The sequence below is a fragment of the Asterias rubens genome, chromosome 18 (assembly GCF_902459465.1).
Source record: "Asterias rubens chromosome 18, eAstRub1.3, whole genome shotgun sequence".
NCBI classification, from domain to species: Eukaryota; Metazoa; Echinodermata; class Asteroidea; order Forcipulatida; family Asteriidae; genus Asterias; species Asterias rubens.
The window spans coordinates 1,561,794-1,588,680 of record NC_047079.1 but is presented as its reverse complement, the minus strand read 5'-3'; the positions used below and the strand labels follow the sequence as shown (position 1 = coordinate 1,588,680).

Below are 26,887 nucleotides of genomic sequence, written 5' to 3'. Positions count from 1 at the left end.
TTTGAATCCTAAATTTTTAGCACTCAAAGGGAATTGACTTCCATATGGCGGATATGGTACACGTGCATCTTGTTTGTATCGCGCCATGGATCAATACAGGTAATGTGAATCACATCCGATTGATAAAGATCTCAAACATAGAGTGTGTACTTCAGTAGTATTCAATGGTGCCACCATGGCCTATTATCATGGCACTCTTTAATGCTAAGCAAACTTTCCTGCTATCTACAGCAGCAAGAAACTTTGCTTAGGCGTATTTCACAGGTTGGCAAGATAGTCAGGTGGCCAGCCTGCGCGATAACCATGGAATTGCATTGTACGTCATTCATTTTCAAACAATAAGCACCAGAAAAATAGCATGCCTTTTCATGTGCTTATGGTTAGCGATGCTATGAAATGGAAACTTGTCTAGTAAGCCCAAAATCGGCCGTTAAGCAGCTCTATTAAATTGAGCCCATATCGTGAATGATCAGTTAATTCAGAGCCCACAGCCAAGCCTTCCCTACATAGATAAGATCCACGCTGCTGAGTTCAGCTTGAATTCTTGGATCCAACCTTCCAGATACATTTTAAAAAGCAATTTGTCTTCCTAGCCCCTAGTAGCAAATTATTATTAAATGGTTTCAATTCTGGAGTCGATTTCAGAAAAGTGATTTTTTTTCTTCAAGCCTAGGGTACTTTAGGAGACTACAAATCCATTGGGGAATAAATCAATATAATTTAAATCTCAGATTGATTTTTAAGTGGCTGCAATTTTTCTTTGAAGCTCAAAGCAAATTCATAGCTGTTCATTTTAGCAACGGATGTAAGATTAAAGCAGTGCATGTTGTGTCCCTCTAGAGGCCAAAATGCATCCTGTCTTCTATAGTTCAGGCCTGTGAAATCTTCGCTTTAAAGCGGATATGCGCTCTTTTTAATTTTTCCCGTCCGCATTTTTCTTGGGTTCCGCTTTTTTCCCGTTCCTTGTTTTTCTTGCGGGCTCCGCTTTTTTCCCGTTCCGTTTTTATCTTCTTTTTTTTGACATCCGAAATAGATCGTCAAGCAGCACGTACCTGGAATCGGAAAACACTTTAAATGCGATTTGATTTTGACATGTGAGTTGGGGGCTAGACCCAGTAAAATTCTCCGTTTTGGTCTTTCATTGGAGCCGTTGTTGTTAATTTTTCGTTTAGCGCGATGTCTATTTTACATGTACTTCAATGTCATTGTTCCATTGTGCCAATAGAGGGCGCTTTACTAAAAAGCCAACACCTTGAGACAATATTTGGCACACATGATTTTCCACCACGCGACGTACGTTGTGATGTGTACAGTGTGTAATTTTTGGCGACAAGTAAAATAAATGGCAGTCGACGACGAGGACTCATCGCGCTTGTGAATTCATTCCTTAAGGAATGCTACAAAAATATATTGGAAATGAGGATGCACAACACATCGTTACATGTAAGAATTGTGGCCTATGTTTCTGTGAATGTGTTGTCTACGCTTCAGTTTTTAATTAAAGCCTTTTAATACGTTCGTAGTGCTGGCCAAAAATCCGGACAATTTTCCGCTTTTTTTTTCATGACCCGCTCACAGGCCTGTATAGATAGGCGTTGTTGGGCATAATGTATGCTAGGCTTGAGTCAACAGGGCCCAATTTCATAGGCCTGCTTAGCGGCCGATTTTGTGCTAACTGTGCAATTTCTGTTTCATAGCGCTGCTAACTGTAAGCACACGAAAAGGCATGCTAAACTTCCGGTGCTTACCACACAAAAATAAATGTCGACACAATGCAAATCCACGGTAAACACTCAATATGGCCGCCCACTTTATGTGCTAACCTGTGAAATACGCTAAGGCTTAAGCAAATTTTTATGCTACAGTAAGCACGCAAATTTGCTCACCGTTAAGCAGCGCTATGAAATTGGGCCCTGGTGTCAGCTTAAATAGTTAACAATTAAACTAAGTTAGTAAACTATAAACCAAAGATAACCTCTACATTAACCTTGTAAATAATCCTGCAAACCTGGTGAAGATTTAGTTAACTGGTTATGTAGCAAGACAATTTGATTATATTTCAGTTCTTACTTCATGCAGATGCGAGTGCAATATGAATTTTGACATCACAAATTCACAATGAATAACTCGCATCAACAGAAATTTGCTAAACTCATGTGAAACATTCGCAGTGAAAACAGCCCTGTGACTTCAAAATTCTTATCACATTCTCATTCCAAGTATGAACCAGGCTTTAAGATGTCATTAACTGGGCCCAGTTTCTCGGCTCTGCTTACCACCGATGATCCTGCACTTACGATCACCAAACTTCTGCGTGTTCTGTAAGCGTAGAATGCCTAGTAAAGTGGAGTAGTCATGGACACAAGCCAAAGGCTATTTGTTGTTCTACTTTTAAAACATTTTTCCAGCCATAATTTATAAATGCATTGTTGCCAAAAGTGCCAAGTTGGAAGGCAATGTCTCCCTTTAAGTTTTATTTGCATTATTGCATAACTTGCAATTAACTTGAGTTCAGTAATTTTGACTTGGATTAGCTTGTCATAAACCTTGTTGTATTAACTTTAAACTATTGTTTACGTTTCTTTAACCTTGGTAATACAGGATTCATTTGAAGACCCGTCAGAGGAAGAAGCCAAACAGCTAGATGAAATAATTAGACGAGATACGCTACATGAAATGTCGGAACAAGATAAAGAACTGGTCTGGAAATACAGGTAAGCTAAGCCCTAAACAGGATATGAAAAATATTGGTTTGGGGTGGGGGGAGGGGCGAACCCCTTCTATTAGCGATAAGTGTACCTGGGTTCTTTTATATGCATTGCAAAATGCACGGGACCTGCAGCTTTACATCCCATCCAAAGAATGAAGCAATAAGTGTCTTGCTTAAGGACACAAGTATTAAGACCGGGACTCCAACCCACACTCTGCTGATCAGAAACACCAGAGTTTGAGTCCGGTGCTCTTGACCCCTGGGCAATGACACGCCATCATGGCCATGATTCAAACCTACGCTTATGTCAATCAAACCTCCATAAAATTACGGATCTTTTTGTTGCTAAAAGTGGACAATCAATATTTTTTTAAATTTCTTCCCCTAAAACTGTATTTGTATTTCCAGGAGGTATTGTCGAGAGAGACCCAACTCCTTGCCAAAGTTGCTCAATGCAGTCAAGTGGAACTCGAGGGATGACGTCTCGCTGGTAAATCAATCCTCACACTTTGTCCTGCTACAAAATAGTCCCTAAAACTGCAGCGTAAAGTCTAAAGCCCGGTTCATACTTCCTGCGAATGTGAATGCTATACAAATTTTGACGTCACAAATTTGCATTGATTAGTTCGCAACTGTGCTCAACTCCTGCAAAACATTCGCGCTGCGAAAACAGCCGTGTCACGTCAAAACTCATTTCGCATTCACAGGAGGTTGAACCAGGCTTTACAAAGGTTCAATTGTACATGAGTGAGGGGGCTTTGTTTTGCTTAAGGTGAATGAAACAAGAAAGGGGGCCATGTCAGGTCTTGTTTTGCACTTCATACGTGGTGACCTGGGCCCAATTTCATAGAGCCTGTAAGCCCCAAAAATTCGCTAAGCACAGAATAGGATTCGAACTGCCTCTAGCCACTGGGCAATCTCGGTGGTCTAGTTGGTATGACACTACTCTAGAGTTGCAAATGTCGTTGGTTCAAATCCTACCCGAGTAATATGCCTGTGATTTTTTTCACAGAACTCGGGTAAGTGCTAGGTATACAGTGCTAACACACAACGGTTGTATATGGGTAAAAACCAAAACTAATAGTATTGCTTAGCAGAAACAGGTTACCAGCCAAAATTACATTAAGTTTTTTTTTTGGGGCTGGTGCCCTACTCAATTTCTGCAGGGAATATGTTCAACTAGTATTTTCTGCTTAACAGCTTTATGAAGTTATTCATAGAGCTGTTAATAATAACAATAATAATAATAATATTGGCTTCTTATAACGTACATGTATGCACATCCGTCACTCAGTGATGCTCAAGGCACTTTAACGTACATTCATAAACCCCCTATACAATTTCGCTCTTCCTATTGGTGGAGAGCCCGCCACATTGGGGTGTTTAAACGGCTGATAAAAACAGCTGTTTAAAACCTGCTGGCTCCGCTTGTTTGGCGCGCAAGCTCATGGATGCCAATTTACTTATGCGGAAGGCAATTCATGGCTATTAGTAACAGCACGTAATTTTTGTTTAACACGCACTCACACAATCCAGCGCCTACCAAACAAAATGTTAAAAAAGTTTTGTAAAAAGATGTACAAACTTCAAATTTTCGCTACAAAGCAGATTGTCTATCATCTTAATTTTGTTGGCTTTTTAACAAAAGGACATTTATGAATGTGAATAAAAGAGTAGTGGCAATAAAAGAGTCGTGGCCTTAGGCTCGGTCCTTTATCATGTTGACACGACCCTGCAGGTTTTAAACGGCTGTTTTTGAACTCAGCGCTACTCTTTTAATCCCTTAGTATTTCTCTGCAAGATATGTGGGACTATGTTTGAAGTATGAGACCTACTCCTTTTACATACAGTAGAACCATGTAATGGTTCACAAGGTGCTGTGGCGCAATATTCTACCAATCAAACCAGGAACATTGAGGCGAAACACTTCTCAATACGATAATTGCACTGGGTTCTTTTTAACGTGCGTCAAACACAACACATGGGAGCAAGGCTTTACATCCCATCTGAAGGACGAAGCATCATGGTTAAGTGTCATGCTTAAGGACACAAGTGTCCCATGACTGGGACCCGAACCCACGCTCTGCTGATCAGAAACAACGGAGTTTGAATTTAGTGCTCTTAACCTCTAGGACATGACACGCCACCATTTATAATAAATGCTTTTTTTTCTTCTTTTGGTTCTGTAGCTATACATCCTCCTGAAGGACTGGGATCTTGTGGATAATGAGACTTCTCTTGGTCTTCTTGACTGTAGCTATGCTGATCTTGGGGTTAGGACGTTTGCTGTAGAATCCCTGGAACAGAATCTGACTGATGAAGAACTTCTGCAGTATATTCTGCAGCTTGTACAGGTAAGTGTACAGAACAAATATAGAAGCAGCAATACACTGTTATAAAGGTGGATGGACGAGGGCTCTCTGTAGTGATTCTGTAATGCAAAGTATTAGAATATTTTGTATTGTATATATATGGCTAGGTTGTGTGGATAAGGGCCTTCTACAGTTTATTCTGCAGCTTGTACAGATAAGTGTACAGACCAGATATAGAAGTAGCAATAGATGGGGGCTCTCTCTAGTGATTCTGTAATGCAAAGTATTAGAATATTTTGTATTGTATATATATGGCTAGGTTGTGTGGATAAGGGCCTGCTGTAGTATATTCTGCAGCTTGTACAGGTAAGTGTACATACTAAATACAGGAGCAGCAATAGAAGGGGGCTCTCTGTAGTAGTTCTGCAACTTCGCATGGATGTGATTTCTCTATTTATAACAAGTACAAAACGAAAATTACTTATGTTTGTAGTATACTGTTAGGCTGTGTGGATAAGGGCCTTCTGTAATGTATTTTGCAGCTTAATTATTTGATATTTCATTGAAACAGAGCATGGCTGGAAGGCCAAAATTGATGTGTTTTTACAAAATGGTGTAGGAAAGAAGTAAAGAGATAAAAACAAAATATTAAACATTATCTTCCAGTACGCGCTAATCCACCAATCAGATGCTCGAATTGGACGTTGGATGTGGGACGCATAAGCGCTATATTTTTACATATTCCTCTCGGGCTCGTGTGATAACTTGTAATATAGAAGGAGGCCAGCTCCACACAAGATGATGTCACAGGTGAAATCAAATTTTGAGAATTGGTTGTCTATTTTCAGGTGCTGAAGTATGAGTCATATCTAGACAACCCACTGGCTAGATTTCTCATGAGAAGGTCCCTCTACAACCAAAGAATCGGTCATTTCTTCTTCTGGCATCTCAGGTAAATCACAAATATCTTGATTTCAAAAACATTTCAAGGGAATTTTTACAAAATGACGCTCAATACTTCTACATAACACACGCTAATATAAACTGACATTCAAGTTTCTGTGCGTGTTTGGCAGTAGTCATGTAAGGATTGCACAAAAATAAAATGTAGGCAACTCCTTCACGGAGTCCCAGACAAAAGAAACAGACTTACTCTTCCATCCAGTGGATTTGCGACATCTGTGTCCTTAAGCAAGTCACTTAACCATGATGCTTTGTCTTTCTGATGGGACGTAAAGCCGTTGGTCCTGACGCGTGTAAAAGAACCCAGTGCACTTATCGAAACGAGAAGGGGTTCGCCCCAGTGTTACTGGTTTGATTGGCAGCAAATTGCACCTCAGCAGCATGTTAACCATTACATGGTGCTATGTAAAGGGATCACATGCTACATAAGAAGCCATTATTGGGTTCGTTCGTTTAGCTTCCCTGGGTCGACCCTTGTCTGCCCCCAGTCCGTTCGAATAGCTTTGACGTCATTCCAGGGGCTCACCCGTGTCAGCCCCCCAGTGCCCTGCTTGTGGAGTGGGTCACTTGGGGGTGACCCGAGCCAAGGTGCATGACGTTCCACGAGAGGGCGAGTGTGATCGTTTGATTAGCTCTTGTCAGGGGTTCACCCGAGTGAGCACCGCGGGTTCGACCCAGGGAAGCTAATCGAACACACCCATTATTTGTTCCTAATGCCCTTTTTTAAAGCTCAGAGGCCAAATTCATGGTTTGCAAGGAGTTTGGCGCTTATTGCCCATTAAACTTATTGCTTTGCAGGATACTATAAGCCTAGAATTTTGCGGTGAGTAAAGCCATAATATTGGGCCTGTCCCTTTCACATACCAATCTTGCATTTCAGTTTTCAATAGTAATTTATGGATATCAAGTTGCTTACCCCAAGGAAAACTGTGCTCTACCAACTGAGCTATCTAGCCCTTTAGTGGTCATCCCCTTATTTTTTTTCAATATGGACCCCCCCCCCCCAGACAAAGAATTGTTTTTATGCAAGTCGCCAGACACACAAGGCCTGAAGGCCACTTCAAGGTGCGGGCTACAATTATTTTTTCCAGAGGCCGTTGTCACCTACTCCTAGGGCTGAAACAGGGTTACCCCTTCTACAGTCCACACGGATTTTTATAAAATAGGGAGCCAACATAAGGCTAGATGTCCCAGTTGGTGGTGAGTGGCATGTTAAAACCAGAGGTCAGTGGTTCAAATCCCACTCTAATCAAAATGTTCTTTGTTCAAACTCCAAATTCATATGATTTTGGATTGATTCATTTTCTCAAATTTGAACTTCTCATATTTTGTTCTCCTGTCCTGCCTAGATCGGAGATGCACAAGCCCAAAGTGAGCCAGCGTTTTGGTCTGATGTTAGAAGCCTATTGCAGAGCGCTAGGACCATACCTCAAACTCATAGTCAAACAGGTGGAAGCTATCGATAAATTGACAAACCTAACGATATCACTCAACGAGAGAAAAGATGACACGAGTAAAGTAAGTATCCAAACAGAAGGGAAAATAATAATAAGAATAATTTTAATAAAGACTTGTAATGCACACGTATCCACCCTGCTGGGTGTTTAAGGCGTAGCAATCCAAACACAAAATGAAAGAAAAACAGACAACTAAATTAGTCCATGAAAACCTGCGACATTTTGTGGTACAGAGACAAGATCCTAGATTAAGTGGTAGAGAGTTCCAGATGCGTGATGCAGCTGAAGAAAAAAGACTTATCACCCAAGAAGTATCGAGACTTGGGTTCATTGAGGAGAAGCATATAACTTGATCGAATGTTCCTTGACGGAGTGTAAACTTGAAGTAGTAATAAACTTCTCAGAAACTTGCAAATTTGGTGATGAGAGAAACAATGCTCCAGGGATTGGTTGATCTTGTTGAGCTAGCGAGGCAACTCACTCACCTTCTCACTCAGTCGACCCAAGTTGTCGCATTGCCGCATGTTTGAGTCGGGTTTGATGTCTGACACGCCACACAACTCTACCTTTCATACAACTGATTAGCTCCTCCTTGTTGGTTACTCCTGCATCTTGTTAAGTCAAACCACACATAATTCAGCTGACATCTAGATTGACTGTCGTTACGTTTTGCAATATTGAAAAAAGTGTTAGGTTGAATTGAATGTAAACTTTTTCAATTCAGCCTTGTACTGTCGTGAGAGTTCCTTGACTCTTTTAAGCGCTGATGGGTCGCTAGCGACTGGTTTAAATTCCCTCAATACATGTACATGGAGTTGTACAAAATAAATAAATATTGCATGGCCACAAAGTTTTCAGAATGAGAAAGAGGACTCTTGAGGGTGCTTCTGTGACCCTTTTTTCCCAGGGGGGGGGGTCCCTTTGTGAACAAATAATGTGTTCATAATGATCAATTTATCACTAAATATAAAAAATGGTGCATGAAAGGGTTAGAGTACAACATCAAGTTCCATACAAACTCACAATTGAAAACTATTTGGTTTTTTCTTGCTAGGATCGTTTGAAGTACCTATCTGACCAGATGCAGCAAGCTGACTTTATTGATGCCCTCCAACACTTCCCACTCCCACTCAATCCTAACTTCACTCTGGGCAAACTCAAGGTAGAAGACTGCCGTATTATGTCATCAGCAAAGCGCCCTCTATGGCTGGTATGGGAGAACCAGGACTTCATGGCCGAGGCAATGTTTGATGACATCAAGGTGATATTTAAGAGAGGGGATGGTGAGTTTAAACAAAAATTTGTCTTTTTTTTAAACTACAGCTTTAACCTTCTGTCCTAATCCATGGTTACAAAATAGGTTTTGGCCTTAAAGACAGTGGACACTATTGGTAATTACTCAAACTAATTATAAGCATAAAAATTTTCTTGGTAACGTGTAATGGGGAGAAGTTGATAGTTAAAACATTGTGAGAAACTGCTCCCTCTGAAGTAATGTAGTTTTCGAGAAAGAAGTAAATTTTCCACGAATTTGTTTTTGAAACCTAAGATTTAAAATTTGAGGTCTCAAAATCAAGCATATGAAAGCACACAACTTCGTGTGACAAAGGTTTTTTATTCTTTCATTATTATCACACAACTTCGACGACTGATTGAGCTCAAATTTTCACAGGTTTGTTATTTTATGCATATGTTGAGATACACCAAGTGTGAAGACTGGTCTTCACCAGTGTCCAGTGTCTTTAAGAGCATGGCCCAATTTCATGGCTCTGATTACCATTTTCCACTTGCAGGGCAAGCAGCAAATTTCTGCACTACCTGTGTAGGCGAAAAATGCCTAGTAACTTGGAGTGCGCACGAGCCAAAATTCCCTGCGAACCTGTGAAATTTGCTTGACGTAAGCGTGGAATTCCCTGCTTACAAGCACCTAGATTCTATTCTTCACTTACGGTGGAATTCCCTGCTTACAAGCACCTAGATTCTATTCTTCACTTACGGTGGAATTCCCTGCTTACAAGCACCTAGATTCTATTCTTCACTTACGGTGGAATTCCCTGCTTACAAGCACCTAGATTCTATTCTTCACTTACGGTGGAATTCCCTACTTACAAGCACCTAGATTCTATTCTTCACTTACGGTGGAATTCCCTGCTTACAAGCACCTAGATTCTATTCTTCACTTACGGTATACTTGACGTAAGCGTGGAATTCCCTGCTTACAAGCACCTAGATTCTATTCTTCACTTACGGTATACATAGCCATGAAATTGGGGCCTGGTCACACTACGCAATATTTTCAGGCAACTTGGAGGCAGCCAACTGCACTGTATGCTCAACGAACGCTTAAAGCCATTGGACACTTTTGGTAGACAATATTGTCCAAGGCTCACACTTGGTGAACCACAACTTATATATAAAATAACAAACCTGTGAAAATTTAGGCTCAATCGGTCATCGGAGTCAGGAGAAAATAACGGGAAAACCCACCCTTGTTTCCGGACGTTTCGCTGTGTCATGACATGTGTTTCAAATAAATCCATAATTCTCGCTATCGAGAATTAATATTGTTTTAATGTTTTCTCAAAAAGTAAAGCATTTCATGGAGTAATATTTCAAGAGAAGTCTTTCACCATTACCTTCTGTAAACCCTGTAAATTATTTGTAAATCTGTGAATTTTGTTTCTGTTCCGAAAGTGCTTAAAGCAGTACAAGAGACACTATTTTACATTTTTAGCTGTAACTCACTCTCTTCAAGGTAATAATGAGAAAACTGAAATGTGAGTTTTCTTGTTGGGGATTGCTTGGAAACGGTTACTGTCCATTGTCTCTTTTAACATGGCCTGTATCACACAGCCACAGGCCCTAGCAAATTTAAACGGCCACTTTAGGCCTCATTGCCTACTCTTGTATTCTCTTATTTAACCACATGATGAAGATGATGATGGAATGATATATTTGCTGTTTTTGTTTGATTGACAGATCTTCGTCAGGACATGTTGACTCTACAGATTCTTGAGATTATGGACAACATCTGGCAAATGAATGGTTTGGATCTCAAGTAAGTTATCTATACCATTATCGTATCTGTTGTAATACGGCTTGTTATTAGAAGAGCGCCCTCACGAGGCCGTGTGTAACAAGTAAATGTTGTATGCAGGCGGCCATGTTTTAAGGCGATACACACTTAACTGTATTAAATGAGCTACAGCAATAAAAGCATTAAATCAAGTTCAATCTTCATTATCAAAGTCAAATGTATTGTATATTTCAAGTGCTTCTTCTCCAATAGTGTGAAACAACGTGCAGCATCTGACATACATCGGTTTGTCTGCCATCCCCGAGGCTGTCATGTACAAATGAAATCGTTGTTTCCACTTACGCCAGTTTTCGGAGACATTTCCCTCCAGGCAAAGGCTATCTGGTTGCTTGATGCTATCCATCTATTCACTGTAATTTACTTCTGACACCATGTAATAATTCAGGAGGCCAGATGGCTGAAGATTGAACTTGATTTAATGCTTTTATTGCTGTAGCTCATTTAATACAGTTAATACACACTTAACTGTATTAAATGAGCTACAGCAATAAAAGCATTAAATCAAGTTCAATCTTCAGCCGTCTGGCCTCCTGAATTATTACAGTATCGACCCAATAGCACATTCCGTTGCACAGGCGTGCACCTCCTAGGCTATGCTTTGTTTCATCCATACAAAGAGAGAGACAGAAAGTGCTTGAAATCTCCCTTTTTCCAAGGTTATTGTACAATCCCTGGCATCGATTTCACAAAACTTATGACTTAAGACGAGTCCCAACCCTGCACTGTAGCATGCAGACCTTAGGCGCCTTGTCAAAACCTCTCGAGCGTTCCTCCACTGACAGTCCGCTGACTGGACAGCAAATACCGCCGTTGCAAAGGACCTCGGACAGTCCGCGGAAGAACGGCCATGTGCGTTGAAGCGCGGAGAAGTTAATGAGCTATCCATGCCGGGCGCTATTGTTGGTATAACAATAAGTCTCATGAATAGACAAGTTGTATTTTCAGGTCATGAATATCAGCGGCTTGGACGCGGACCGGCCGTGCTCTGCCAGAATAATACATTTTCTACTCATGAATACCATCGTCCTGGAAGCGGACAGGCCGCACCGATAAGACAATTACATTGGGTGTGCCAGCCGACCATCCAGCGCATGTGATAATCGCGCACTTCATAAATCAGGGAACGATTTCGCTTGTATCACATCGCAATTTGCGATGCAATTTTGATGATTTGCCATGCAATTCTAAAAAGTGCATCGCAAATGTTGCGATCCAATTTGCGGAGCATAATTTGCAACATTTATGCTTGATACAAAATATCAATTTTTAACTTAAAACCATTCACAAATAATCAATTTTCCCGCAAGAAACACGTTGCTAAATTAATAAGAAATCACCGCCGCCGACTACAACTGTTTTCTTTCGTGATGTTGAATACAATTACATGCTGCTCTGGCAGTAGGGCAAAATCGACGAATGAAAACATTCATTACGCGTTAAATGGAAATTCAACAGCCAATAGAAACACCTGTCCCTGAGACTGTGGCTTTCTCCCCTCAGACATTAGACGAACCAGACTATCTGGTTGTTTTGACATGGATACAGTCGCACAAGTGTGTAGATTTGTTTATTTGTGACGGTGACTTGGGATTTTATAAATAAGAAACTAATGTTTTCTGCTTGGAAAGTAAGAACGAACATTTAAAATTGTCCCCTGGATACTCTGACCCACTTGGAACGGAGTTTGCACGTAGCCTGGAACGTATGTCAGTCGTAGCCGGGATAAACAAACCATTTTTTAAATTCATGTTTTGGTTGTGTAGGCCTAACCAAGTCTTAAAAATCACGCATTGGAGGAAATGGCTTTTAGTTACACATCCACACTCACTTTGCTTTTTAATCTGCAAAGGTAAAATCATTGTTAACCACCTACGTTCCTCCGCAGTTCCGCCGGTCAGCTAATAAGCTGGACCTTACAATGGCCGACCGGTTGCTCCGCGGAGCCGCCGGAATATTCATGTAAATGAGCCGTCATGGCCGCGGACCTGCCCGGTTGCTACGGGTTCTTTTGTTACAAAAATCCGCGGACTCCCGCAGAATGCACGCGGAATGGAACGACTTGGAGGTTTTGACAAGGCGCCTTAAGATTAGTCCTAAGTTAAGACGAGTTACTCGTCCTAACTCGAGATAAGACGAGTTCTAACTCTTTGTGAAATCGGCGGCTGATTTCTGGCCTCTGTTCTTATATAATACAAATGTGGCTTACAAAAATGGACATGCTACCACCATTGTTTTAATTATTTTTTTTCTCATCCCTTCTAGCTTTGTTTTCCCTCATTAAGGTTTACTGTCTTTCTGGTTTTTATATTGGAGTAAATATTTGAAATTTGAATGAAGCAACAACATTATACTCGTAGTACACATACTTTTTTCCCATAGTATTCATTTAATGATGTAGAAAGCTTAATACTTCCTTATAGTAACTCAAACTTTTGACGAACGCAAATTTGATGTAGCCTCTGTTGACTTTTTCCCATGATGCACTATGAATTATGACCTTTCCCAGGGTGCTTCACTGTATAATGAATTACACGTATTGCTTCTTTTTCTCTACCCAGGATGCAACCCTATAAATGTCTAGCTTCGGGCAATGCTACTGGCCTAATTGAAGTAGTCCGTAATTCGCTCACAATCTACGACATCCAACACAAAGCTGGCATTATGGGAACTCTGCAACTAAAGAGTAGCGTTCTTCACCAGTGGATACGAGAGAAGAACAAAGGACTACAGTAAGTCTATGTTTTGGGCCCAATTTCATAGAGCTGAGTAAGCAGAAATAAATAGCTAAGGGCAACAAAATATGCTGACCAGAATAAGGTTACAAGCCAAACTGCCATGCCACGTGTACAAATGCTGGGCTTTTCTCGCATGCCTCTGATGTTTTGTTGTGGCAGATGTTACTCCAGGCGATCCTGTTGGTGGCATGTTGCTCCCATGTATGCACAGGAATGGCACAGGACTTCAATGTTGCCTTAATGACATCCTTGTAGCGCTTTCCCTGACCACCATTGGACCGTTCACCTGATTTGAGTTGACCACAGAAAAGTGCTCAAGGAATTCTGTTGTCTTCCGTTTCTGTTGTATTCCAAACCTCAATATGGTTGGGAGCAACTTAGTCCCAGAAGTACGCTTAAGACTTGAACAGTCTGTTTAGATGGGATGGAAAACCACATTATAGAAAAGCTAATGTATCTAGTGTTGACTGACAACCAAATCAACATGTGAGCCTATGAAGGGATTCGAACAGGGGGATCCCAAGCAAGAACTGCACCACCAAAAACATATATCTTGATCCCTGTGTAATCGCCATCCACTCCTTCCTCTCTACAGATATGACGATGCCATAGACTTGTTCACCAAGTCCTGCGCTGGTTACTGCGTGGCTACCTTCATCCTTGGTATAGGGGATCGCCATAATGACAACATCATGGTCAATGAGAATGGACAGGTAAGGAAGTCTACGAGAGCCGATCTCGGGTCAATTTCTTGATGTGTTGTAACAGATATGCCTCGTTCTACATGTAACTAATAATCAACTATTAACTAATAAATAATGAATAAGCTGAAAATATTCCTGTTACTATCATCCCATGTAAAAAAAATCAGGTTCCTTTGGAACACCCTTGAAAACAGGTCTTGCTTGTGATGTGACGTCACTTGCTTTTTATTCCGCCCCATTGTGGTTTGTTGTTTTGGGTATAGTGTTCTATTTAATCCGGGGTGAGTTGACGTTTGCTCCTGTTACAGGTTCATAGTTTTGATAAGAATCGGTTTAGACAGAAATAATGAGTTCCGTTTTAAAATATTTGGGAAAATAAACACAGATGGACAACCCATAGAAAGGCATTGCCTTTTTATGATCAAACATTTTGAGTTCTATTAAACCATTATTGCTTCGTCCTTCGGATGGGATGTAAAGCTGTTGGTTCCATGTGTCATGTAATGCACCCATTTACATTTATCGGGAAGAGAAGGGATTTGCCCTGGTGTTTCTGCCAGTGGCTGCTGAATGTGCAGCAGTACCTTGTAAACCCTCGTATGATGCTACATTGATCCAACACCATTCAGTAACTCAGCACCTGAGCTGTTGGTATCTGATTATGGTGGTATGGCTGATCCCATGTAAAGCATAACCAGTTTACTAGTGCAGTCCTCGGTCCAACACCATACAGTAACTCAACACTCAAACTGTTGGACCCTGACTATGGTGGTACGGCTGATCCCATGTAAAGCATAACCAGTTTACTAGTGCAGTCCTCAGTCCAACACCATACAGTAACTCAACACTCAAACTGTTGGACCCTGACTATGGTGGTACGGCTGATCCCATGTAAAGCATAACCAGTTTACTAGTGCAGTCCTCGGTCCAACACCATACAGTAACTCAACACTCAAACTGTTGGACCCTGACTATGGTGGTATGGCTGATCCCATGTAAAGCATGATCAGTTTACTAGTGCAGTCCTCGGTCCAACACCATACAGTAACTCAACACTCAAACTGTTGGACCCTGACTATGGTGGTATGGCTGATCCCATGTAAAGCATAACCAGTTTACTAGTGCAGTCCTCGGTCCAACACCATACAGTAAGTAACTCAGCACTCAAACTGTTGGACCCTGACTATGGTGGTATGATTGATCCCATGTAAAGCATAATCAGTTTACTAGTGCAGTCCTCAGTCCAACACCATACAGTAACTCAACACTCAAACTGTTGGACCCTGATTATGGTGGTACGGCTGATCCCATGTAAAGCATAATCAGTTTACTAGTGCAGTCCTCAGTCCAACACCATACAGTAACTCAACACTCAAACTGTTGGACTCTGATTATGGTGGTATGCCTGATATCATGTTAAATGTAACCAGTTTACTAGTTTACTAGTGCAGTCACCATTTAGTATTGCAATGCCCAAACTGTTACACCTGTTTCAGACACGCGCGCCAGAGTTGACCGAACCAAATAGATTAGGAGCGACTCTAGGTCGACCCAAATAACTTTTGGTTTCAGACAGGCGAACTAATAACATAACATTTACATTGGCTCGGCTCATGACAAGTTCGACATCTGAAACCAAGGCACTCCAGAGTCGTTCCGAACGACTACAATAGTCGATCTTTTGACTTCTCGCTTCTAACTGTTTCAGACATCAAAGTTTTCATGCACTTAATTCAGAATTTGGTTCGACGCGACTCTGGACTGCCTGTGTAAAACGGGTGTTAGACTCTGATTATGGTGGTAAGCCTGACACTCTTGTGTAAAGCATAGTCATTTTGGTGTCTTTACCAAAGTTTGACCCTACCTTTAACTCAATGTAACTCATCTCTGTATTGTATCTGTCTACCAATCTACCCCTGCAGATTTTCCACATTGACTTTGGTCATTTCTTGGGACACATTAAGAAGAAGTATGGCATTAAGAGAGAGAGGGTGCCGTTTGTTCTGACTGAAGACTTCTTACGGGTCATTACCAAGGGCAATGACATCAACAAGAGTCCCGAGTTTAAGAAGTAAGTGGAGCATCTCAGAAAATGTCATCAGATTTTAATCATTTCTCGCCGGGGTTTTCAAAATTTTGGTTTGGCCTACCAAGTGGGCTTGACCATCAAGCTAATTTTGTTTAATGTCCCATTTTGGCATGTCGTAGCCTTGCAGTTAAGACCATCGGACTCAAGCTCTGGTGTTGCTGATCAGCAGAGTGTGGTTTTGAGTCCAAGTCGTGACACCTGTGTCCTTAAGCAAGAACTCAACCATGATGCTTCGTTGGGACATAAAGCCATTGGTACCATGTGTAGTGTAACACACGTGAATGAACCCAGTGCACTTATCGAAAAGAGAAAAGGGTTCGCCCCGTGGTTCCTGGTTTGATTGGCAGCATATTGCGCCACAGCACCACTGGCCTGTAGATAAATTGATTTCATTGTGTAAATATATCTTCTTACAGTTTTTTAATTTGACATTCAAATCTACTCTATTTTTATAATCTTTTATTGTATATTTGCTGGTGTTTGATGTTTGAATGTATTTTTATATTGTAAACCTAAACACAATTCAGCCTTTTGGCTGCTACGTTTGATTTTTAATAAACCAATAATAATAATTGTAAACCCTTACATGGTGCTGTAAAGGAATATGGTAGGTGTCATGCTTTAAAATGTAGTTCCACATACTGAGCACGCACTTTGATAGGCCCCTGAGGGGTGTGAAAGTTATAGATAAAGGGAAGTAACAATCTTAACACAATTATCCAACATTGGATATTTCAAAGTCACACTTCCAGGGGTGCGTTTATAACTGTTTGGGTTGAATTGTCCTTTGGTTTATCACTGGCCAAGGACCAAAACAGTTATTGGTTACAGCCGGCCAAACGCAACATTGGGGTTATGACCTAGCAAGGCATTTTGGGGGAAATTTCGCGTCGAGATCGAACACCACTGAGAATGAGGTTTTGGCATTTTTTTTCTTATTGATGTTTTTCTTATTGCAATTCTTGTGTAGGTTCCAGGAGCTATGTTGCTCTGCCTACCACATTCTCCGCCGTTCAGCCAACCTCTTTATCTTGTTGTTTTTCTTATTGCAATTCTTGTGTAGGTTCCAGGAGCTATGTTGCTCTGCCTACCACATCCGTTCAGCCAACCTCTTTTTCTTGTTGTTTTTCTTATTGCAATTCTTGTGTAGGTTCCAGGAGCTATGTTGCTCTGCCTACCTCATTCTCCGCCGTTCAGCCAACCTCTTTATCTTGTTGTTTTTCTTATTGCAATTCTTGTGTAGGTTCCAGGAGCTATGTTGCTCTGCCTACCTCATTCTCCGCCGTTCAGCCAACCTCTTCATCTCGCTCTTCTCCATGATGCTAGCAACAGGGATCCCAGAGCTGCAATCCATCGACGACATCTCGTATCTCCGCAAGACGATGGCCGTCGAGAAAGCCGAGAAAGAAGCAGTGGAATACTTCATGAAACAACTCAATGATGCCCATGGAGGAGGATGGACGACTAAGATGGACTGGTTGTGTCATGCCCTAAAACACGGAATCTAAGAATCGGGGTAAGTCTGGAGATGGTCATATGTAGGGTAGGGTGTCATTGAATCGAATTCAAGTTCAAGAGCATCAAATACAAGTTGTGGGGTTTGAGCCATCTGAGTGTGGGTCTGAATCCTGGTCATGGCAGTTGTGTCCTCTAGCAAGATGCTTGACTATAATTGTTACACTTCACCCAGGGGTATAAATGGGTACCTGCAAGGGTTGAGGTTGACATTGTGTTTGAAAAAGCCAATGAGGCGCCATTGCAGCTCAGGGCTTAGAGAGAAATATTAAAGGGATGTTTTTGGCCAAATGACCAGCGCACTAATGTAAAGCGCATTGAGACGTTATTGTAAAATGTGCTATTTAAGGAAGTTACTAATTATTATTACTATCTTGCCAAGCCTTTAGTATTTGTGCAAGGCTTCTTGTTGACTCCTTCTACCAACATCACACATGGCTACTATCTACCATGCTTGATATTGTGGAAGTCTACTTTCTAAGTGTGTTTTAACACACTTAGAAAGTAGACTTCCAAAATGCAGCATTGTCTAAAGGGCACACTACACTGTTAAACAGGTGTGGCCGAGCGTTCTAAAATGCACACTACACTGTTAAACGTGTGTGGCCGAGTGGTCTAGTTCACCGGATCCAAGCTCTGGTGTTTAACAGCAGTGTGTGGGTTTGAATCCCAGTCAACAGCTCAAATCGGTTTAATGTAGCCTTTAATATGTTGTCCCAGGTTGTGATATTAGGCGATCGAGGTCTTCTCAGAATTTAAAGGTGTTGTCATAAGAAATTGTTGATTTTTGTATTATTGTAATTAAATGTATGCCAGCTTTTGGAACCAGAATTGGATTGCGATAGAATATTCTCCTTAATACAAACTGTGAAGGGAGTTATCCTGTTTCAGCCCCAGGAAGTAGGTGGCAACGTGCCCATGGTGAAATTCAGGTTTAGCCCTAACCTTGAAATGGCTGTCCATGGCCTTGTTATGTTAGGCAATATTTCATAAAAAAATATACATATTATATTCAAAAAGCATGCATGTGATGCAAGGACTTACCAACAGGATAGGACCACCATGTGCTCCTTGCATACATAGAGAAAGTTCGGGTAGGATCATTTAGTTGACCAATGTACATGGACAGTTACGCACTTACTCAAACAACTTGATTGACCATTGAATATGTGAAATGCGTGGTTTTCCTTATCCGTCGTGAACTAACACGGCACGCCTTGAGTCAAGTTTTTGACTCCATAAAATTGCCAACCATGTTGGTCCACGACAGATAAAGAAAACCTACTTGTAAAGCATCTTTCTAACCATATGCTTTTCATAACAAGCAGTTTTAAACGCTTTTCATAGACCCAACTCGACTGATTCAAGGCAATGTGTCCTTTTTACCTGCCTATGCTGATTTATGAATATCAGGTAAATGATTAAACTTTCATGCTCAGTTGTCTTGAACTACAGTCTTGCACATTAAATCAATTGCTCTAATAACGTTCTACTACATCCTTCCTCTGAGCAAATGATGATATCCTAATGCTGTTGGAAGTCAACGAGAGAGCACCTTTAAAAACTCTCTTACAAAAACATTCAATCATTTATTTTGCTAATTACATGTACCTTACTTATCCAAAGCATGTAACTCAGCCAAGTCCATTAAAAGCATTAAAAACAAATAATAGTCTTTATCCCCGATGCAGAGTTAGCATCTATTACGTTGAGATAGTTCAGTGGACTTGTGACCTGACCAATAATGGCAGTCCTAATCCACATTCTTACCTCGTCGATAATCCTGACCTTGACTTCTATAATCCTAATCTGCTTGTTTCGTTCGGGCAATTACCTTCTTATAGAGCAGTTTGCAGTTGAGGACAATCTTTCCTACAGCCATGATGCATTCTGCCTTGTTAGTTTTAGCAGTTGTCTCAAGCTCAAACAACGCAGCCTCATTGCAAAGTTATGCCATACAAGAAATATATTATTATTAATAATATTATAATAATAACACATCATTTTTTAAGGCTCATTGTTTAACATTCAAAGGTGCTGCTTCAGGTCAATCAAAGAATTCTCAGATGTGTTCAAAGGCCAATCTGAAAATATGTGCGTTAGAGCGTTTTGGAAATGGCTAGTGTCATGTGTATCTCTAAGAAATTTAGGCAGAGAGTTCCAGCGGTACATTAGGAGGGGGGGGGGGCAAGTCTGTGATTTGTAAGGCTTTTCATTTGCTGACAAAAAAAATTAGAATACATAATCTGGCCATCAGAGAGAGAAATTCAAAGCCGATTTTTATGTCCACACATCCTTTTTTTGTTTGGTTTTTGTTTTGTTTTTGTTTTGTTTTGTTTTGTTTAGGGGTTTGTTTGTGGAGAGATTTTGATCTTCTAAAATGAACCAGAATTGAGGTCTGGAGCTTGACTGGTTCTGGTCCTACCTTTGTGGAAGCACATGGGTAACTACAATTGGGAATGACTTATCAAATAAATCCGAATCTATCAAGTTTGACGTCCCATAAGGAACCATATTGGGGCCATAATTATTGTCTAGTTTTATTAATGATGTGATATCATCACATCTGTGACTGAGCACACTACACTGATGATGTTCTTATACTCAGGGTATACATGTATATCAGATTAACTTGTATCTGAACAAGGATCTACAGAATATATCAAGTACTAAAGTTCTGAAAAATTTACCAACCCGAGGTTTCGAGAAGATTTTCAAATATCAACGTGAAGTACATAAAGGCACTGGACACTCTTGGTAATGACTCAAAATAATTACTAGCATAAAAACTTACTTGTTAACGAGCAATGCTGTTAAAGCAACTACTCTTCGTCTTGTTCATGCCTTCGTCACTACTAGACTTGATTCCTGCAATTCACTTCTGTATGGACTCCCCGATAAAGATCTTGCTAAAATTCAACGTGTACAGAACACTGCTGCTCGCCTCGTTTCTTGTCTGCCTCGTTCTCACCATATTACACCTGTACTAATGCAATTGCATTGGCTCCCAGTTAAGTTTCGAACAGTTTACAAAATTCTTCTGTTAACTTTCAAGGCTCAAACATGTCAATCTCCTGCTTATTTATCTGAACTTTTTCATTTTTATTCCCCTACTCGGACTTTACGATCATCTCAACAGTCACTGCTTTCTGCTACTAGAGCTTCTTCCATTTTTTATGGCCACAGATCTTTTTCTTACGCCGCACCGTTTCTTTGGAATAGTCTTCCTGTGCATATTCGCCAAGCTAATACTTTACAATGTTTTAAGTCCTTGTTGAAAACTCATTTGTTTAAAGCTTCTTTTTTGTAATTTGCCTATTTGTATCTTGTATCTTTCTCTAATTGTTTATTTTATTGTTTCTTTAATGCGCTTAGAGGCTTTTGCATTAGGCGCTTTACAAATGTCTTATTATTATTATTATTGATTGTATAAAACATTGTGAGAAACGGCTTCCTCTGAAGAAACAGTTTTTGAGAAAAAGGGTAATTTCTCACTCAATATTAAAAGACTTCTCGCCTGAAGCCTTTAAGCATCTGAAAGCACATAACCTTGTGCAGCAAGGGTGTTCTATCCTTCCATTATTCTCTTGCAACTTCCTTCGATGACCAATTGAGCCTAAATTTTCACATATTTGTTATTGTATGCATTGTTGGGGTACACCAAGTGAGAATACTGGTATTTGACAATTACCAAAGGTGTCCAGTGTCTTTAAAGCACAGTCTCTTACTCATTACATCGGGGAAAAAGCACATCACCTTTTGTCTTCAGCCCCCAAGAAACCAAAGCAAATCTCAGTCATCACTATTTCAACATTTACAACAACAAAATGAGAATCCCTCGTGATAGTAAGTCATCACTTCTCACAGATGCAATGATAACAAAAAACAGAAAAGGGGAAAGCGGGAAGCGTTGATTTAGAACAAGATCCAACTGTGAGTTTGTCACGGCTTGTCTCGCCAGAAGGCAGATTTCCATGTACTTTTCACTTCTTGCCTCTGGGGAGCGATGATAACACACTGTGTTTGCTTGGGAATTTGCAACACTTAATGCTTTAGCTACCTCACCATTTACAGAGTTTGGTGGGGGGGTTTTCAACCAGGGGGTTAAACATGTTTGATAAAGTGTTTTAACAAATTATTGGTTTGGACAATATAGGGGGTGGTCTTGAAAAGTCAATGTACTCTTGAATTAAATTTTATAGTGCTGTAAAAACTGAAATGTGTTATCAGTACCAAACCATAGTTGACACCATTATCAGCAACATATACATGTATGGCATAAAGCTCGGTTCAAACTTCCTGTGAATGCGAATTTGACGTGAATTTGATGTCACAATTGTTTTCGCAGCGATATTCGCAACAGAGTTGAGCACAACAGAACTGCTGTGAAGTATTCGTTGCAAATATGTGACGTCAACATTCGTATCGCATTTCGCATGAAGTATGAACCAGGCTTTACTCTTTCTAGATCTCGCATTTGACGAACTTCAAGTTATAAACCACAAGGGAAACTGACTACATGTAGTTAAAGTTTGTAATCGATTTTGAACCCGGAAGCCAATGTAACGGGGTGATGTGTTGGAATTTGCTAGTTCCAGTTATCGAGCGGGCTGTTGTTTTGGATTTGTTGTAGTCATTCAAATATCTGATAAACTCTGTGTCTAAGTTCACAGAATGGCTCAAGATCCTGTACGATGTTTTTATTTATTTTTGCCGGTCAACACTTATTATTGAATACTAGGTGACGTTGCACGGCCTGAGAAAACAATATTTCCATTATGTTTGTGTAAAACAAAAGTACATCTCTTCACTACTCGATCAATCATCACGCTCTCTCTGGCATAAAATGTTGACAACCCGTAACGTTGACCTAGGAGTTTGTGTTTGACTGACCTTGGTCATGAGTTGTTTAATTTCACGCAGGTGACTTGCTCCATTTATGAGTAACCTTTGAACGATTGGGGGCAACGGGCAAAGAGGCTCAACTAATGTGTATCGATTCCTCCTCTGACAAGAGTCGCACAAATGTTTGTTTGAGTGGCTTAACTTTTTAAGTACAAAACGTGTTTGTGTAATATTGAGTTTGATTGGTTGATCGAGCATCAGAGTCCAGTAGCTGTCATATCGTATTTATTGATGAAACAGTATCGAGGAAATTAGTTTGAGCTTTACGTCAGGGGAAAAAACCAATCTTATCTATAGACCCAACTTACCTGATGCCATCACCCAGTATAAATCTTGGTTGGTCACTGTGAGATTCAGCTTCCCAATGTGTTGCTTATATCAATGGTGTTACTTGGCAGAGTGCACTTTAGGCAGGGCGCTTTTTAGAAGTCTAAACTATGCTGAACCTTAACCCAACAAAATTCGCTATGGTTAGCTAACCAATAAATGTACTAAAGACTTGAATGTGCACAGATCTAACCTACTGGGTGTTCAAAGCCACTAAAACCAAACAAAAAAACTGTAAAAAAACAGACACAACAAAATAAGTCCTTAAAAACCTGTGACATGAGATAAGTTTTGAAAAGATAATTTTGTGGTACAAAGACAAGATCTAAGGTTAAGCGGTAGAGATTTCCAGATGCATTGCGCAGCTGAAGAATACTAAGGGGGTTGTTAAGCAGCCATAGGTTAACGTATGATGATGCGGAAATGTAGCTGTAGCTGGAACCGCCAATTTGGACATCATGGCATCACCGTCTTCAAAGCATCCTTGTACCAAATTTTAGTGTTGTTTTAATGTTAATTGGTACAAATTATTTGTCTTATATAAAAATTGAAATTGTATTCACAACAAATTGCTATGGATATGTTGATGTTTAACAAAAAATATTGAAAAAGATTTTTTGATACGCGTGAGGCTTGCACAGTCTTTTACATGTTCATCAGCATAGAGCTGCTTATAAAGCAGAAATTGATGTTCATAAATTAACACACGTTCTGCTGAGTACAATTAAGCAGGAAACCAGTCACAAATACTGTTCGTGAAGTGGTATTTTGGTTGGAAACCTTATTCTGGTAATCAACATTGTGATGTGCTGAGCTACAACATGTTCGCATTGGCAATTACACATTGAATCCGTTTGCTCATGACTTTTCGGTCCATCGGGGGCGGTTCTTGGACCGCTGTGGTTCACAGGTTAAACCTACCCAGTTCATAGCATTATCATGAAACACAAATGTAACTACCATATTCGACATTGCTGATGACGCTCAGTAATATTTCTCTTTTAAACAATTCCAAAATTTTGCTGATGAGAGCATAAGCCTATATATATTTAAACATGTTTGGTGAAATTCGTGTTTTGATGCAAGAAATTTTCCTGAAACTTAATGATAAGAAAACACAATTTTTTTATATTTGGTTCACGCCAACAACTTTCTTAAGTTACTATTCATGACAACTAGTTTGCATATTTCTAGTATCGCATAATCTAGGACATTTCACATCCGTTAAATTATTTATAGGCAAAGTAAGAAAATGTTTAACACAAAATATAGTTGAGCAGATACTCCACTCGGTCAGAGTTTCCAGGCTTGACATATGTGTAACTCACTTTTATATTATTGTCTCTATTTCATGGAATGATCTCCTTTAGCAGTGCACTTATCATTCATTATCCACACTAGCTAAAGGTTATCTAAATGTGCCAACAGGCTTGCAAAATGAGCTTATAAACGGCCGTGACTCGAGAGAAGAAGGGAACAAAATCCTTGCCAACGACTGATCGCAAAATGTCAACAATTTTTCCGCCTGGCTTGGTCTCGTCAGAACCCTGTTCTTCCACTTGGATGCAGCGAGATGTTTTCCTAAGAGTTTAAACGGTTTGGCAGAGCGTGTTCCCTGCAGTGACCTAGATACACATGAGCGGGAAAATCCTGTTCTTTTTGTTTTCTTGTAAATATACTTAATTGACTGTAGTACTGTCAGCAAAAAGAGTGCTGTGTTTACTGGGCTTATTGACTGTAGTAGTCAGCAAAAAGAGTGCTGTATTTACTGGGCTTGTTTTTGAGTTGTGAAGATAAGGGATGACCTTTACACAAGAAAACTCGCTAGTGGCTCGTCTTTAGTCCGGTGAATCTTCTATTTGAGTGCTCAGTTGTGATCTATCCAGTCTTTGTACCAGACATTCAAAATTGAACTCGCAAATGGAAGATTTCAGTAAGTTGTTAAAATATGCATAGATCAAAACAACATTGCTAAGCAGAAATGATCAGGGTCCAATTTCATGAAGCCTGTAAGCATAAAAAACTTGCTAAGCCTGGACAAACTTGCTTAGAAGAAACAGGTAACCAGTCAAAAATTCATACAGAATACTCGGTTGCCACTGGTTCCCAACTCATTGTTTGCCTGCTAAACAGTATTTTCTGCTTAACAGCTTCATGAAAATGGGCCCAGGATTCGATTTGACAAATTGCCAAGATTGATCTTAAGGTGGTATCAAACCTAATCCCTAAGCAAATCATGGTTTCAGAAAACAAAGTTTGCTATGGTGGTGTTCAGTATTTATGTTTAAGGTAAACAAAATCTCTTAAGTATAGAATGATTCAATAACAAATGAGACAACAAGAGAAATCGTTTTCTTTAGCTACTATAAGTAAAAACACAATAAATAACGGATGTATCCTTTTGGCGTGACGCCTAGTGGCAGAGCGGTCAAGGAGACTGGACTCAAGCTCTGATGTCTCTGGTCAGCAGAGTGTGAGTCCCGGTCTTGATGGTTTGTCACCATTTTCACAACGAGCCACATGTCTCAAAATTACAAATTATTGATTACTACAGGAAAGGGCCTTTATCTCAATAATTGCATTTTACGTTTTCACATAGAGCCACAGGCCCCCAAAACAGAAGTCAAGTGGAGGTCAAATCGTTTTTCAGTTTTCTCAAAGAGCCACTTATGTCAGTGTGCACGTGATCACGATCTATGCACGCCCCTTTCCTATGTAAAAATACGTTATCCAGTGGTATGTAATAACTTAGGATGAGTCTTAGTGTTTTTTTATGAAATTGAAACCAGCCGAAAATACTGTGGAATGCATGTGGCTTGTAACCGGTTCCCTGCATAAATTTGCTTAGCAGAAAAGTGCTTTACTAGCTTTGTGAAGTATGGCTCTTGGTCCCAAAGTTGATCTTGTGCAAGCAGTCACCCCCTTGACAAACATGCAATTCAAGACCCAGCTTAAATCAGGACAGGAAATTCAATGCTGGTTTCAGCGATGGCTCTCGTGGCGAGTGTACATTACAGTCAGATGAGACAAATAAATTATCAGCCCTAATCTGACATAGATCAGACCCCAATGCTGGCAAAAAGTATCGATTTATCTTATTATTTTCCATAACAGATAACTGAACTTTTTTTGGCCGATTACTTCCATCGGAGTGGCTAAACTCACAAACCCTACCATCACAGTTCTCCCTTGGGGGATGCGCAGGCATAAGCTATAGTTTGACTCGTATAAATCAGATTTAAGAGATGTTATCAAGGACTTACACGTACAAGTTTTTACTTGAGACTCACCTGAAATATCTTGAGGGTGAATTTTAGTTCGGTCAGTGGGCTTAAAATAAAGATGGGGCTTTTCACCTCTGCGACAGCGTCACCTTACCTGCCTGTTTTCTTGATTTGAATTTTCTCGAATAGTGATCCGGCTTACCCCACTTGTCGAATTGTTTTGGATTTGTTTTTTATTGATGTTAAACTCTATATGCCACTTTGAACACCAGGGGGTATGTTATTGACGATTGTTAACGTTAAGCACTAACATGTCATACTCTAGTTTAGGGCACTGGACACCTTTGGTAATTGTTAAAGACCTGTCTTCTCAATTGGTGCATCTTAACATATGCATAAATTTAAAAAAACTGTGAAAGTTTGAACTTAATTGGTCGCGGAAATTGCGAGAGATAATGAAAGAAAACACCCTTGTCGCACAAGTTGTGTGCTTTCTGGTGCCTTGAATTCAAGACCTTGGGCGAGGTCTCAAAATCAATTTGATTAATTTTGATGAGAAATTATATCTTTCTCAAAACAACGATACTTCAGAGGGAGCCATTTCTCACAATGTTTTATACCGTCAACAGAGCTCTGTATTGCTTGTTACCGAGCAAATTTTTATACAAACAATTATTTGAGTAATTACCATTAGTGTCCAGTGCCTTTAAGCTCCAGCCTTATTAGTCGTCACATTTTTGAGAAAATAAGTGAAAATCAATGAGCAAGCTTTTCAAGAGAGTCACATAAATCCATTGTACATGCTAAACGAGTATGGAGAAATTGTATTACTTATTTCTCAAAAAATAC

General features: G+C 40.1%; 1 protein-coding gene across 1 annotated transcript in view; it reads left to right on the top strand.

Annotated features, from left to right (window-relative positions):
• The window catches only part of LOC117302252 (phosphatidylinositol 4,5-bisphosphate 3-kinase catalytic subunit alpha isoform-like), a 63,570-nt gene that overhangs the window by 33,004 nt on the left and 3,679 nt on the right, over nucleotides 1–26,887 (top strand). The window contains exons 9-19 of the mRNA XM_033786105.1: nucleotides 2,602–2,714; nucleotides 3,119–3,200; nucleotides 4,900–5,064; nucleotides 5,871–5,974; nucleotides 7,335–7,503; nucleotides 8,497–8,725; nucleotides 10,422–10,500; nucleotides 13,098–13,268; nucleotides 13,870–13,987; nucleotides 15,901–16,049; nucleotides 17,311–17,583. Coding sequence (XP_033641996.1) covers nucleotides 2,602–2,714; nucleotides 3,119–3,200; nucleotides 4,900–5,064; nucleotides 5,871–5,974; nucleotides 7,335–7,503; nucleotides 8,497–8,725; nucleotides 10,422–10,500; nucleotides 13,098–13,268; nucleotides 13,870–13,987; nucleotides 15,901–16,049; nucleotides 17,311–17,575 — 1,644 coding nt within the window. The 3' untranslated portion in view covers nucleotides 17,576–17,583. The remainder of the gene's footprint in view (nucleotides 1–2,601; nucleotides 2,715–3,118; nucleotides 3,201–4,899; nucleotides 5,065–5,870; nucleotides 5,975–7,334; nucleotides 7,504–8,496; nucleotides 8,726–10,421; nucleotides 10,501–13,097; nucleotides 13,269–13,869; nucleotides 13,988–15,900; nucleotides 16,050–17,310; nucleotides 17,584–26,887) is intronic.